Source organism: Pan troglodytes, chromosome 7, assembly GCF_028858775.2.
Source record: "Pan troglodytes isolate AG18354 chromosome 7, NHGRI_mPanTro3-v2.0_pri, whole genome shotgun sequence".
NCBI lineage: Eukaryota > Metazoa > Chordata > Mammalia > Primates > Hominidae > Pan > Pan troglodytes.
The window spans coordinates 15,701,829-15,717,333 of NC_072405.2; the positions used below are offsets into that span (position 1 = coordinate 15,701,829).

General features: G+C 36.0%; 1 protein-coding gene and 1 non-coding gene across 4 annotated transcripts in view; both read left to right on the forward strand.

Annotated features, from left to right (window-relative positions):
• The window catches only part of TNKS (tankyrase), a 223,546-nt gene that overhangs the window by 168,035 nt on the left and 40,006 nt on the right, over nt 1-15,505 (forward strand). For 2 of the 3 annotated variants that reach the window (XM_016959067.4, XM_001137443.8), the window contains exons 13-17: nt 307-386; nt 4,577-4,722; nt 6,958-7,123; nt 8,541-8,760; nt 9,053-9,162. In XM_016959067.4, coding sequence (XP_016814556.1) covers nt 307-386; nt 4,577-4,722; nt 6,958-7,123; nt 8,541-8,760; nt 9,053-9,162 — 722 coding nt within the window. The remainder of the gene's footprint in view (nt 1-306; nt 387-4,576; nt 4,723-6,957; nt 7,124-8,540; nt 8,761-9,052; nt 9,163-15,505) is intronic. The other variant, XM_016959068.4, reaches the window with a different exon arrangement.
• Nucleotides 11,702-11,797, forward strand: MIR597 (microRNA mir-597). Its single transcript, NR_035933.1, has one exon. It is a non-coding gene; the product is annotated as a microRNA mir-597 (primary transcript).

Consider the following 15,505-nt stretch of genomic DNA (forward strand, 5'->3'; position numbering starts at 1 on the left):
ACTGTGATCACGCCACTGCACGGCAGCCTTGGTGACAGAGCAACTGTCTCAAAAAAAAAAAAAAAATACATATGTACATACATAAAAAAATTAAACATTAAGTACTGAAAGTTGTGTGGCTTCCCTAGGTTTGTATAACAAATCTATGGCAAAGTTTTGCTACAACATTTAGTAAAACCAAACTAAATAATTTTTCCTCCTGAACTACTTTGCAATCCCTCAAGAACCATTTTTGTTTCCAAAATCAATGCAGTTGGAATATATGAGTTTGGATATATATATGAGTTCTTTCCTTCCTTTATGCAGAGAGTACACCTATACGTACTTCTGATGTTGATTATCGACTCTTAGAGGCATCTAAAGCTGGAGACTTGGAAACTGTGAAGGTAAGTCAGTGCCCTTAATATCTGGAATAGCACTGTTGAACTTTGCTAACCAATTCATTTTTAAGCTTCTAAGTATATCTAGTCAAATACAAACAGTAAAAAGGTTGAACAGAGTCATGGGCAGGAAAAATCTGTACTACTATTAAGGAATTCCCAGTATGTGCCTTGTATTTATGAAACCATTTGTATATATATGTGTGTGTATGTATATAGATAGATAGATAGATAGATGGATATATACATACACACACACACATATACATGGTTTTTAGTAATTTTTCTTCAGGTTACATGAAAGCTCTTTTAATTTCACTTACATTAATTACAGTGTTACTATTTTTGGCTGCATTCACAAAATGTATAAACTAGATTGAGCCCAGACATTAGCAGGATGACATTTGAAACAATATTTCTTGATCTTTTCTCAGAGGTTCACACATTTATTCTAGGAAAGCTTTCCTGTGATCCCTCAACAGTGGAATTATTCATATGCAGAAGATAGATTTTTTCCCTGTGTAGCTCTACTTGCTTCAAAAATTTTATCAGTCTGTATTTGTGGTACAGAAACAATGATTGTAGTTTTATTTTTTTTCAAATATAGTCATATTCTAATACTAAGTATGCTTTTTTAAAACACACATTTCCCATCTATAATCATTCACTTAGGGATGAAGTTAGCAAAAGTTTTTTGTTTGGAGGTTGGTCTTCTGGGGTTTGTTTTTTGTTGTTTTTTACGAGACAAGGTCTTGCTGTTTTGCCCAGGCAGGCCTCAAACTCCTGGGGCTCAAGCACTCCTCTTGCCTTCCCCTGCCTACTATCAAAGTAGCTGAGACTACAGGCGTGCACCACTGCACCCAACTTTGCCTTTATTATTTTTATAGAAAAGTTAATAGCAAATTTGCTATTGACACTCAGTACTTTTTACGACGTACTGTCAACTTTGTCACCTCTTCTTAAGCAAACTTTTTGCGATTTTTAGCAAACTAATTTTAGCATTCTTGATAACATATACTGGTTGAAAGTGACGGTAAACACGTTTTAAGCTCTGTTGCCTAGAAATTTTATTTTTGTTTTAATATGTGGGCACTTCCAGGATCACTTCCAACTTACGATAGCATCTAAGTTATTTAAAGAATAATAGTAAATTTTAGTTGTGATAGCCACTAGGGAGAAATTTTTATGTTGTCTTAAATCTAAAACTGTACATTTTTTCTTAAAAATGCTTCGTCACTTGAAATGTATTCTAGTAAAAGAAAATTCTTAAATATAAAACGATTAGGCTTCCTTTCAGAGCATGATCATCTCAGTGCTGGAATTGCTATATGTGCTTATTATAATTAATACATACTTTATTTTTAAAGCATACAGTTTTAAATTCCATGTGTTTTGTATACGATAAGCAGATGTATACTACAGCTTTTAGGTTTCTTAAACAATCCATTCACAGTGAAGGCCTAATTTATTTTGATCTGTGGAATGGAAGTAGCAAAAGAAAACAAAGCAGCACAAATTGAGTGAGAATTAGGCCTGGTAAATTTCTTCCCCAAGAGACTTTAGAAAGTAGTAGAATTGAGGTTTTAGAAGAAAAGGCTGCCTGTTTAATAAAGCATTTGAAATTGTGAAAAGTAAGTAGGAAGGATGTAAAATTGCTTTGCCATTCGAAAGAAAACTGAAACAGAATAAAGAATTTCTAAATCTTAAAAATCAAATATTTAATAAGCAGGATGGGCTTCTATTCCTGTAGCCTCACAAAATGAGTTGTGTTTCATTCCCTACCTGTTCCTATTTTGTCCGTATTCTGACAAATAGAATAATAATAGAGTTAATTTAGAATGTAAGAACCAGTGGGGGAAAGCAGCATTAGGAAGAAGCTTCAATCATGTCAGACTCCTTAGAGGGTGTTTATTATCAATTTTTGCATCTTTTCTTTTTGATTTATGTATTTATTCATTTTTTATTTAATTTGATTTATCAATTATGCTATTTATATATTAATATAGCCACAGACTCATTTGTCATGAAAAGATATTTGACCTGGTCAGATTACAGTAGCTCTTCAGATTTCAGAGGCTGGTGCATTTCTGTATAGAGTTGATGAAACTGTGAACTCGCCTTTACTGCCCAGACTCCTTCCTGTCATGTGAAAATTACACCACTTAAAAAGCGCTTGTTTTTATCCTACCTGTGTGAAAGCTTCTTGTCTTAGTCTATTTGTGCTGCTATAAAAAAATACCATAGACTGGGCAATTTCTAAGCAATAGAAATTTATTTCTCTCAGTTCTGGAGGCTAGGAAGTCCAAGATCCAGGTACTGGTAGGCTTAGTGTCTGGTGGGGACCCCGTCTCTCTGCCTTCAAGGTGGTGTCTTGTTGCTGCCTCTTCTGGAGGGGACAAATGCTGTATCCTCACTTGGCAGAAGGCGGAAGGGCAAAACAGCCAAATGCTGTGTGAAGCCTCTTTTAGAAACGCCTTAAGCCCACATTCAGGAGGGAAGAGTCCGCATGACCCAGTCACCTCCTTAACACTATTGCATTGGAGATTAAGTTTCAACATGAATTCCAGAAGGACACAAACATTCAACCCGTAGCACTCCTACTTCCTCTATCAGTAGAAATTTTTCAGGTTCTTAATTTTTATGTAATAATAGCTTATTACTGTGGCGGAAGTGGCAGCAAAATTAGTGAATACCTGAAAATCCCCAGGGACCCTGCAATCGTCCTTTATAGCCTAGAGCATGCTATTGTCTGCTCTGCTTCATTTGCTTTTTCTATTTTTCACTGCCTTTCTTCTGATCACTTCCCTCAAGTTGGATAATTAGGAAAGTAAGCGATGATACATGATGTAGCAGAAAGACTAAGAGGTTAAAAATCAGTAAAGCAGGGTTTGAGTCTTTATTCTACCCCTTACCAACTGTTTGACAAGGATAACTCACTTAACCTTCATCCCTGATTTATTTATCTGTAAAGTTAATTTATAAATTAATCTCCATCCCTGGTTTGTTATCTATCAACTTCTTAGACATATAATAATTTCCTCGCTGAAAGAATATGATATTCTTTTTTTTTTTTTTTTTTTTTTGAGATGGGGTCTCACTCTGTCACCAGGCTAAAGTGCAGTAGCGCGATTTCGGCTCACTGCAACCTCTGCCTCTGGGGTTCAAGCAATTGTCCTGCCTCAGCCTCCCAGCGAGTAGCTGGGACTACAGGCATGCGCCACCATGCCCAGCTAATTTTTGTATTTTTAGTAGAGATGAGGTTTCACTATGTTGGCCAGGATGGTCTCGATCTCTTGACCTCGTGATCTGCCTGCCTTGGCCTCCCAAAGTGCTGGGATTGCAGGCGTGAGCCAACGCACCTGGCCGATATTCTTTATAAACTGTAAATTATTATTCAGATATTATCATTACTCACTTATTACCACCAGTGATACAGTCTTTCATTCCTTCCGTGGCATCCTGCTGCTTTGTAAACAAACGGAGCTTACAATTTAGATTGTGCTGAAATAGATTGTGCTGAAATTGAAGCATTCAGAGAGAGATAAGGAGACATAGAAGCGATTTGGAGGACATCTCTGAAAGAGATGGAAGTAAAGCCCAAAAACTAGGGTATGATTAAAAAACCAGTTTAACTTGTAAAGGTAAGCAAACATTGCCCCAAAAGTCAAGGAAAGCACTGTTGACTACATAGCTTTGCTACAGTCAATCAAAAGACCCAGGGAGTGGCCCAGGCAGAAAAATATTTTTCCAGAGCCTTTTTGCTTGCTTGACTCACATTAGAGATGGCAAGAGCTCTCTGGTTACATAGTCAACTGAGGTTGGTGTTAGCACAAGCAGATACGCTATGACAAACAGTAGAGCATATCTCAGGGAGGAAAGACTTACAAAGATAAAACAGCAAGGCATTATTTGCTTTGGAAATGCTTGCTTTATTGTGGGTTTTTCTATTTGATTCCGATTTTGGTCAGGAAATGTTGAAAAACATTAATTTGCTCTGTACATAATAAAAAATATTTGTCGTCACTGTAAGGCATAGTGCTGATTTCTAAACATTTGTATTGTCTAATCTTTGGAAATAAATATTCATTAGAAAATTATAATTTACTTATCCAAGATGTTGAACTATTTTGGGGCAAAACATGTGAATAAACAGTAATGTTCGTTTTGTGTTTGTCTTTGTGTGTGCACCACGAAAGCAACTTTGCAGCCCTCAAAATGTGAATTGTAGAGACTTAGAGGGCCGGCATTCCACGCCCTTACACTTCGCAGCAGGCTACAACCGCGTGTCTGTTGTAGAGTACCTGCTACACCACGGTGCCGATGTCCATGCCAAAGACAAGGGGTACGTGTTAGAAGTTAGCTGTTTGGGAGTCATTCTCTTCATGCTTAAAAAAATTTAAAATATTTTTGAAGTCTTAGATTTTTTCTGTATTAAAAAAGTAATCCTTATTTTTTGTTTAAAACATAAATTAAAACATAGAAATGTGCCAGGCATGGTGGCTCACGCCTGTAATCCCAGCACTTTGGGAGGCGAAGGCGGGCGGATCACCTGAGATCAGGAGTTTGAGACCAGCCTGACCAACATGGGTGAAACTCTGTCTCTATTAAAAATACAAAATTAGCCAGGTGTGGTGGCACATGCCTGTAGTCCCAGCTACTTGGGAGGCTGAGGCAGGAGAATCACTTGAACCCGGGAGATGGAGGTTGCAGTGAGCTAAGATCTCACCATTGCACTCCAGCTTGGGCAACAAGAGCGAAATTCCATCTCAAAAAAAAAAAAAAAACATAGAAATGTACAGTATAGAAAGTGAAAATTTCTTGTCAGCCCACCTCCTGCTCAGAGATACAGCATTAAAATGTTGACCTTATTCCTCCAGATATTGTAAATGCATAGACTTGTGTGTGTGCTGTGGTGATGGTGGTGGTGGTGATTTTTAACACAAATGGTGGTGCCATCCTATATGGTCTGCTTTGCAGTTTGCTTTTTTCCACCCAGTAGTGTATCTTGAATAGTCTTCCCATATCAGTACTTAATAGTCTCATTCTTTTAATGCTTGTATATAGTATTTTATTACATTATATGAATTTTGTTTTGTTTTGTTTTTGAGACAGAGTCTCGCTCTGTCGCCCAGGCTGGAATGCAGTGGCACAATGTCGGCTCACTGCACGCTCTGCCTCCCAGGTTCACGCCATTCTCCTGCCTCAGCCTCCCGAATAGCTGGGACTACAGGCGCCCGTCACCACGCCCAGCTAATTTTTTGTATTTTTAGGAGAGATGGGGTTTCACTGTGTTAGCCAGGATGGTCTCAATCTCCTGACCTCATGATCCAGCCGCCTCGGCCTCCCAAAGTGCTGGGATTACAGGCGTGAGCCACTGCACCCAGCCCTATATGAATGTTTTTATATAGTCTGTAAGTTATTGTTTATTCTTCTTTTTTGCTATTAAAAATGTACAGTCTCTTCTAAAAAGAAGTCATCCATCCCAAAGACATCAGTATTCCTAGAAGCATAGTTTTATTTTTACTAATTCAGATACTGTATATTTTATATTAGTTTGCTAAATTATTTTGTCTAGGCAAAGCTTAAGGCAGCTACTTAGAAATGTGAGAAAGGTATTTTAACTGATATGAATTCCCGTGTTCTGAGTTAATTTCATATCATCTCAAAATAAGCCAGTAGCTTTCTGTGTAATTACATACAAGTGCACAGTAAAATTAAACTGCACGATTTAGGCCTCATCGAACCATTATGTATTTATTTATCTTTTAAAAGGGACACATCAGACATGAATATTTCAAAGTGTTATAGTGCACTGGAGAGCAATCAGCATTTGCTTCTATTGCTCATTTTAACAGTTAGCATATTTCATCCCAAAACTAAAAAAAAAAAAAAAAAATGCACTTGATACTTTGCTTCTGCCATGTGTTAACTTCAACATTTTATTCTTTTGATGCACTCTTTTGTGGGAGCATCTTTTTGTCCTTTTAGAATGTCAGCTGCTTACAAATCAGAGCTTAGACTCCTCTCAGAATAGTTTGCCCATTTCTTATCTGAGTAGAGCTTACAGTTGACATCGTCATTTTTCTTACTGAATACTTCTCTGAATTACCTGGATTATGAGTTTTCAATATTTGGCACCTCAATATTTAAACCTGTGCATGGAAATCACCACTGAATCACCACTATGATTAAACCACTATGATTTAATCACCACTATGATTTACACAACTTTTTACCAAGGTAGAACTTGCCTAAATAAGCTAATTGCATTATATTTTTCATAAGTCAGCATACAATTTTCATTAGGGAAACTCATAAAGATAAGGATTGCTGTGAGTATATATCCATCCCCAAGAAACTTAGGAAAAAAGCTTTACATTGAAAGAACATTTTTGAAATTATTACTCCTTATTTAGAAATGGATAACTATATCTTAAAGAACAGAGGTGGGTGTATTTCTTTTTGCGCAGTGTTCAGTATAGTCAGTACCATAGAAGAATGGTAGGATTTTTATTATAAGAATCATTTTAACTCAAAGGTTTGTTTTATGACTTTAAAATAATTTTCTTTTGTTTAGTGGCTTGGTGCCCCTTCATAATGCCTGTTCATATGGACACTATGAGGTGGCTGAGCTTTTAGTAAGGCATGGGGCTTCTGTCAATGTGGCGGACTTATGGAAATTTACCCCTCTCCATGAAGCAGCAGCTAAAGGAAAGTACGAAATCTGCAAGCTCCTTTTAAAAGTATGTAGTTTAAAAAGTTATGAAATATAACTAATTTTATTTATATTTTGGTTATTACTTGAAAGTAAGTTGGGGTATGTTATTCTATTAAGAACAATACTGCTGTAGAGACTGCTCTCATTTTCTATTTCCCAGAAGACCGTTTATGTGATATGACACATAGCTTTGCGTAGTGCCTAAAGTGAATATCTGAAATGGTTTAAGTCCATGTCATAAAAATTCATCAAACTAGGTTTTAGAAAGAGCTGAAATAGTTTGCATTGCTTGTCTAGTACTTGTAGTATTAATATCAGAAAAAACTGTACAGGAGAAACAAGCTTTTCAATCAAGTTGGGGTTTTTTTCTTTGTTGGCTATTTTATTATTGTTAACTCATTCACTAGTAAACATCAAACATTGTATCTTTTAAGAACTTATTGTAATATCAGATTTTTATTAAAATATAAGATGATCTCTAAATTTGTTCATATAGATTTGAGATACATGTAAAAGTGAAAACTAGTAGTTATATGAAACTAACTATAATTTATGCTCACTTTAAGTATATTTTTAAAAAACGACCAGATGTGTATTTATGAGATTTTCTTTTGCTTTTTTTTAACTACGGAAAAAAAAAATTGATGTGTTTAAATAAAATTCTTCTCCCTTCACTTTTATGATATCAAATACATTCTTATGAATCTTGAGAAAAACACAATATCTGATACTCATTTTTATTATCACTGGTTGGTAAGAAATAACTTCCAAGTCATTGTGAGTCCATTGTCCAACTTGACTTACAACTAATTTCCGCAGTGAGCCCATGACAGTCTGTGGCCGACCCATAATAAAAATTATTGACTTCTATTTACTTTATTTAATAGCTATTGGTAATTAAACTTTTAAAATCTATAATTTTTAATACATTTATATCTAATTTCATGATAGATGTTAAGACTTAGGATAAAAATATTAAAAATATTACCAAACTTTATTCTTACTGATGGCCTTTAGAATTAAGTCCTTTTTTACCAGTGTGTCTTACTCTACTCTCTTCTTTTTCATACCTACTGAGTATCTTTATGTAATTGAATCTGGTCAAAATTAACATCCATGCTATTCTTCAAAGTAAAATAGGTTTCCAAAGACAACTTGGAGTCTGAGAAAAAGTGTATTATATAAGTTGTCTCAAAGATACTTAACACTCTCCCTACTTTATCATCACCATTGATCCTGAAGCTTTGACTGTGTAGTATTAATAGTTAGAAAGCTGATCCATTATATTACTAAGTAGGAATTTTGCAAAGTATTTTTCAAAATGCATATAGAGTAGATATCTTCCCCAGAGGAACAAAGGTAGAGTAAATTAATTACCTACCTACCTACCTAGCTACTTACTACAGAAAATACAAACCCCATTTGGTTTTTCTTCTTTGTAGCATGGAGCAGATCCAACTAAAAAGAACAGAGATGGAAATACACCTTTGGATTTGGTAAAGGAAGGAGACACAGATATTCAGGACTTACTGAGAGGGGATGCTGCTTTGTTGGATGCTGCCAAGAAGGGCTGCCTGGCAAGAGTGCAGAAGCTGTGTACCCCAGAGAATATCAACTGCAGAGACACCCAGGGCAGAAATTCAACCCCTCTGCACCTGGCAGGTAAGCGCCCCCAGTGCCTCCAAGCCTCCTTTTCCTTTCTCGGACACCTAATACAGTTTACTAAAAGACGAAAGCCATGCTGAACACAAATGGGACTACTTAGTAAAATGCTCTTGATTGACATAGTTTTGTATAGTTTCTTATTGTGAAGTCCCTCCATTATGTGATAATAGTATTAGCTTTTGAAGCAAAAAGTATTAAAACCTTAACATTTTCTGGTCCTTATTACATATGTATGTATTTTTTTTCTTTTAAGCTGACACGTTTCCTGTATTTTTTTTACTCTAAATAGCAGGCTACAATAACCTGGAAGTAGCTGAATATCTTCTAGAGCATGGAGCTGATGTTAATGCCCAGGACAAGGGTGGTTTAATTCCTCTTCATAATGCGGCATCTTATGGGGTAAGCATACTAACATTAAAATCTAGAAAACTGACCAGACGTGGTGGCTAACGCCTGTAATCTCAGCACTTTGGGAGGCCGAGGCAGGTAGATCACTTGAAGTCAGGAGATCGAGACAATCCTGGCTAACACGGTGAAACCCCGTCTCTACTAAAAATACAAAAAATTAGACGGGCATAGTGGCGGGCGCCTGTAGTCCCAGCTACTTGGGAGGCTGAGGCAGGAGAATGGCGTGAACCCGGGAGGCGGAGCTTGCAGTGAGCCCAGATCGCGCCACTGCACTCCAGCCTGGGTGACAGAGCGAGACTCTGTCTCTAAATAAATAAATAAATAAATAAAATAAAATCTCGAAAACTTCCCTGGCATTTACGACTTTATTAAATGCATACTATGCATTAAGTAAGTAGATATCTAACTAATAGCATGATTTAGCATAATTTTAATCTTTTGTTCAGAGTTTTGGTGTATCTTCCCGGCTAAGCTTAACTACCTTTTGGCCAACAGTCATGCTTTTTATTGCTTTTTGGTCTCAGCACATTATCAAGCACAATAATAGGCATGTAATGAGTGCTCAGTTTATATTTATCAATAATGTAATATAATAAATATATATAATATAAAATAATATAAATATCAATTTCTTAATTCTACCTCAAGTATATTTTAAAAACTATAAAAGCTGTGCGGCTGTTATACAGGCATGGAAAGTATGTTGGCTTACATTTATCATCAGCACCTTAAAAATATTCGAGTAGCAGGCACAGTGCCATGCGCCTGTAATCCCAGCCATTCAGGAGGCTGAGGTGGGAAGATCGCTTGAGCCCAGGAGTTCAAGGCCATCCTGATCAACATAGTGAGACCTCATCTAAAAAAAAAAAAAAAAATTAAATGGTTGAGCAGTTGATATATATGGTTTCAGAGAGTAGGAATTACTAGCTAAAACCTCCAGGTGAAAGTCCAGAGTTATCCTTTCAAACACTGTCATCAGTTGTAAGAGGAAGAGAAATGGATTGCAGTGCCTTGATGCCGTATGTCAGAACTGACTGACTGGAAGTAACTAAGGCCCACTCAAGCCTGATGGCTCACGGCAGAAATAGGATGAATGCTCATGTGCTTGACAGTTCATCCACTTAATCCCTTCTTGACTGTAAAAACCCACAGATGCCAGTTCATACGTACCAGGTGTTCTCACAGTTGGAATCACTATTGATAGAAGGTGGTTTCTAGATTTGCAAAAGCCTGACAAACTATAAATAAAAACCAAACCAAACCAACCACCTTGATTACCATATTCTTCCTCCTACCGCCTTCTCCCTGGCCTTTTGTAATGAGACTGTCGTCTCTCAGACCCATTTTACAAAGACCTGTATTTCAGAGAGTGGACAAATCTGAGTGAGGATAGTTTTAAGGAAAGCAACAATCCAGTTTTTTGAAAGAAAATTATGCTTCCAAGTATGATATAAATTAATTGAAAGTATCATATTTAATGAGTATTAGTACTGAAATCCTCTTGAAACTACAGTATTTAAAGTTACCTTTCTAAAGATGAGTACTTTTATTAAAATTCGTAGAAATTTTAACCTTCCTTCACATAAGGTTCTCAATTTCTCTGAGCAACAAATACTTCTACCAAAGACTTAGCATGCTAAATATTTGCTGCTAACATACTACATATACATTTATATGTAATTCTTGTTTTTTTTTTTTTTTTTTTGGAACAGGTTGGACTGCAGTGGCGCTATCTCAGCTCACTGCAAGCTCCGCCTCCCAGGTTCACGCCATTCTCCTGCCTCAGCCTCCCGAGTAGCTGGAACTACAGGCGCCTGCCACCACGCCCAGCTAATTTTTTTTGTATTTTTAGTAGAGACGGGGTTTCACCGTGTCAGCCGGGATGATCTCTATCTCCTGACCTCCTGATCCGCCCGCCTCGGCCTCCCAAAGTGCTGGGATTACAGGCGTGAGCCACCACGCCCGGCCTACATATAATTCTTGACCCTTAAGTTACAACTTACACATGTATATCATTTGGAGACAAATTTTCAGCACTTCTTAGCATAATTGTTCTCTTCATATGGTATTCTACTAATCCTTTTGCTAAGCTTCAGTTAAGGGTTTATAAAGCCAATGGGATCGGTAGAACTGAAATTAGATCTTTTATCGTCTCTGTAAACCTACTATGAGTAAGGACAGATGGTGGCCATAGAATTATAATAATGAACTGATCTAGTAAAGCTTATGTTACACTGTCAACTGTGTAGACTACAGTAGATCCCGTACATTGTGGATGTAAGGAAGTTCTACTCCATTAGCCTTCACCTTTCACAGTCTTTATAGCAGTCACGGAGGATAAGGAAAAGAAAAATTAATTTATAAAGTATTTTACCTTTTGATCCTCATTCTTCTCATGGGATAGCGTTAAGATGTGTTCTACTGCATTAGTCTTCACCTTGCACAGTCTTTATAGCTGTCACAGAGGATAAAGAAAAGTTAATTTATAAACCAAGTATTTTACCTTTTGATCCTCATCAGTTAAGATGTTACTTACTCTACGTGTGTGTCACTCGATGACCACTGTGAAGACAGTAAAATGTACAGTGGTTCTCTTGTGGCTCAAGCGTAATGTAGAGTACTGGTCAACCTCGTGTAACTTCACGTTCCCTTGAGGCTGACTTGCTGTCACCTGAAGAGAGGTGTAATGCAATCGGTCTCCCGACCGGAAGTCCACTCTTTCATTTTCATAAACTTTATTCACCATCACCCATAACTCCCCTTCTCCTTTTCTAACTCCAAGTAAGAAAAAATAATGAACACTTTTTTTCACTATCTCTTTTTATGTTATCCTCTTTTTATGTTTGTTAAATCCCTACTGCTTAGCTCTTTGTAAATGAAGGTAACTTACTGAGGTGAGAATGATCAAAAAATTCTCCAGGCCTTGTAAAGGGCATTTGATAGAGGTTTTAATCAGCCTGGTTCATCTCATCCTTGTATGGAAGAATGCAAATGGGCTACATAATGTGTTTATAGCAGGTATTTTTACCTCATTGTGAGGGTGGATTGAGTCACTCAAAAATTGTTTTCATGTATTAAACTTGTAAATTTAAAAATCAGGCATCCGTGAGTTGATGACTGTTACTTTTTTTTTGACAAACTTTGACTTTGGTGATTTCTAGACCTTTTTTTAATTACCTTTTTTTTTTTTTGGTCAGATACATGAGTGTGATAATACCTTTTTTTGTTTGTTTTTTAACATGGGCAACCCACTTCCCTCAGCAATCTCGCATGACATACAGTGACTCTCAGTTGGCATTTTCCCCGTTCACGATCTCTGCTCTGCAAAATAATTTTATTTAATGCCACTTGTAAAACCTATAATCTATTATTAGTAACCAATCAGTAACCATATTAAGTAGTATTTCTCTTAATCTCAGTTAATAGACTTAAAGTAAGGCTAGCCATGGTGGCTCACTTCTGTAATCTCAGCACGTTGGGAGGCTGAGACAGCAACATGGTGTAAGGCCAGGATTTTGAGACCAACCTGGGCAATAGTGAGACCCTATCTCTATATAATTATTTATAAATAAATATTTAATAAATATTTATTTAAAATATAATGAATTAAATTAAGAAGTATTTATTAGTACTCCTTAAATATATATGCTTATATATTTAAGGATATACATGTATATCCTTATATTTAAGGAGTAGTAATAAATACATACATTTATATATTTAAGGAGTACTAATATTAACACAATATAAAAAGTTTAAAAAGCTACTTTGTCTCCCCTTAAGAGTAGATGCAACTATCTTCTATTATTTGTAGATTGATAAATCTGTGTATCTTTCAAAAGTTCCTTTTTATTCATTCTATCCTGCCTTGGCTGGATATTTTAATGAAATCATAGGACTCCAGTCTACATTTCTATTAGGATGGAAAAACACTGATTATGTTGTATTCATCCCATGAATTTGATGATGCTTGAACTAGCCTGGCCACATATCATCATTTTGTGGAGTAGATTTTCTGTGGCATATCATCTGGAATACAGCTTCTATTCTGAAAATCAAGCAATTTATAGAGCAACTGTAGGTATAGTGTTACCCAGTGATCTCTAATTAAATCATTTCTTCTTCCTAATATTATCTCTTTCCCGTTTTCAGCTTGGAAGGAAAATGGCTCTTGTGTTTTAGTCTAGCAAACTCTGCAGGCATCTGTGGTTTAATGGAAAAACCTGAACTTAGGGTCTGAATATCTGGGATCTAGTCTTTCCTCTTCTGTTTCATAACCCAGTAGTCTTCAGCAAGTGTCTAACTTTTTCTCATCTTTGGTTTTCTCAGTAGTAAAAGTTGGATTCCAAGACCTCCTTTCCAGCTTGTTGTAATGATTAAATGAGACCATGCATGTGGAAATTGCATTAACTAATGTAAGGCATTATAAAAATGCAAGGTAATACTGTTATTATAAAATAACTTGCTTCATGGCCGGGTGCCATGGCTCATGCCTATAATCCCAGCACTTTGGGAGGCTGAGGCGGGAGGATCTTTCAAGCCCAAGAGTTCAAGACCAGCCTAGGCAACATAGCGAGACCCCATTTCTACCAAAAAATACATATCCATATCTATAGATATATAGATATTAAAAATTAGTAAATTCCTCGCTTCCCACAGTTCCTGTACTAAGCCAGTCAGAATAAGGGCTGCATGTCACTCCTACATTTCACAGCCTTAGGAATAATCTATATATTTGACTGGCTCAGTGCTGTATTAAATAAACACAGATTAATTGACTAGCCTGAGGATGAAATAATAATCTGAGGTAGCTGTGAAATTACATAGTTATTTACTTATGTAGTTATTTATTGATCATTATTCCTTCATACCTATTTACTTTTTTCCCCTAGAGAGCTAAATCTGCTCTGTGTGTGTCTTTGAGCCTTTTTTTGTATAAAAAGAACCTCAATTTTTCCAAATGGAGAAAAAAATACATATTTATTTAAGAAGCATCAATAAAAATTACAAGTTGCATGAGAGTTGATATTAGTGGTAGTGTGCCTTACTGTGTCGGTGTTCTTTATATAATAATGCCTTGTATTATATTTGAATACATGTTTATACAAGACAGTTAACTTTTCTGCTAGTCAGTAAATGGCATTGATGCTTATTACCACAAAGCATGTAAATTTATATAAGAGTAAATCAATTGACTGATTCATTTTCTCTCAACTGTTTTTATTTTCCAGTGCTTTCTCTAAAATGGATAACATTTGGGGAATTTCATGACATAATTGTAATAAAGCCTCCGTACAATTAAATGGCTTTAACTGAAGCCAAGCACATTTCTCTTTCCCCTACTTCCCACCTTTTAAAAATTAAAAGCTTCCCAGTCTTTTTAGGTTGTATTTGTCATTTAAAGCATTTTGTATTGCAGCTGGATTCTGAAACTAGGTTAAATTGTCTGTTTCTCCTGGAAACATTCCAACAGAGATCAGTTTCTTTTCTGGACCTTCTAGTTCAATACTTTGCTCTTATATACTGTGTTGAATAGAACTGAACTGCTATTTATTGGATTTGTCAGCCTTAAATTCCAGTTACTGTTTTTGCCTCAATGGTGTAGCTATTTAAAAGAATTAAACAGCTTAAGAACTGTATTTTTAGTTTATTTGGGTAGTAATATACTCCTTCCTGTTCATTGTTCTTTCAGACATTTGTCAGAAACTTTCACAAGCATGTAATTGGTTTGTCCAAGCATAAACTATAACTTCAATATAAAGAAAGCTTAATAATACATACCAGATATACAATTCATTTCATACACACATACACAAACATGTAATTTTCCTTGGACTTTTTGTAATTTTGGAAGCCCGTGTAAATTAAATTAGTCTACCAGATTATATTATTCGGCCTGTAAACATGGGAGTTCAATAAAATTAATCATCAGAAACACAGTTTAAATAGCTTGTGACCTCACTGGGGAGAAGCTTGAAATCATTCTGTGCTTTTGGGTTAACTTAACAAAAATTGCTGCCTTTTTTCAACATATAGCCTTTGAATAAGGGAGATAAATTACTAGGTTTGGTTTTGTTTTAGGTGATTTTGATAATACCACGAGTGGTACCTCTGTTTTCATCTTTTGTGTTAGAAAATTTAAAAATAATTAAGCTATAGAATTAATTTTATAGTGATATTATAATCCCAGAAGAATCACAAAACATCCTGTTCTGAGAAGACTTAGTCTGATTATGCTGCTTATTTATTTTATTTTTTGTTTATGGGGTTTTTTGTTTTGTTTTGTTTTGAGATGGAATCTCACTCTTCACCCAGGCTGGAAAGCAGTGGTGCA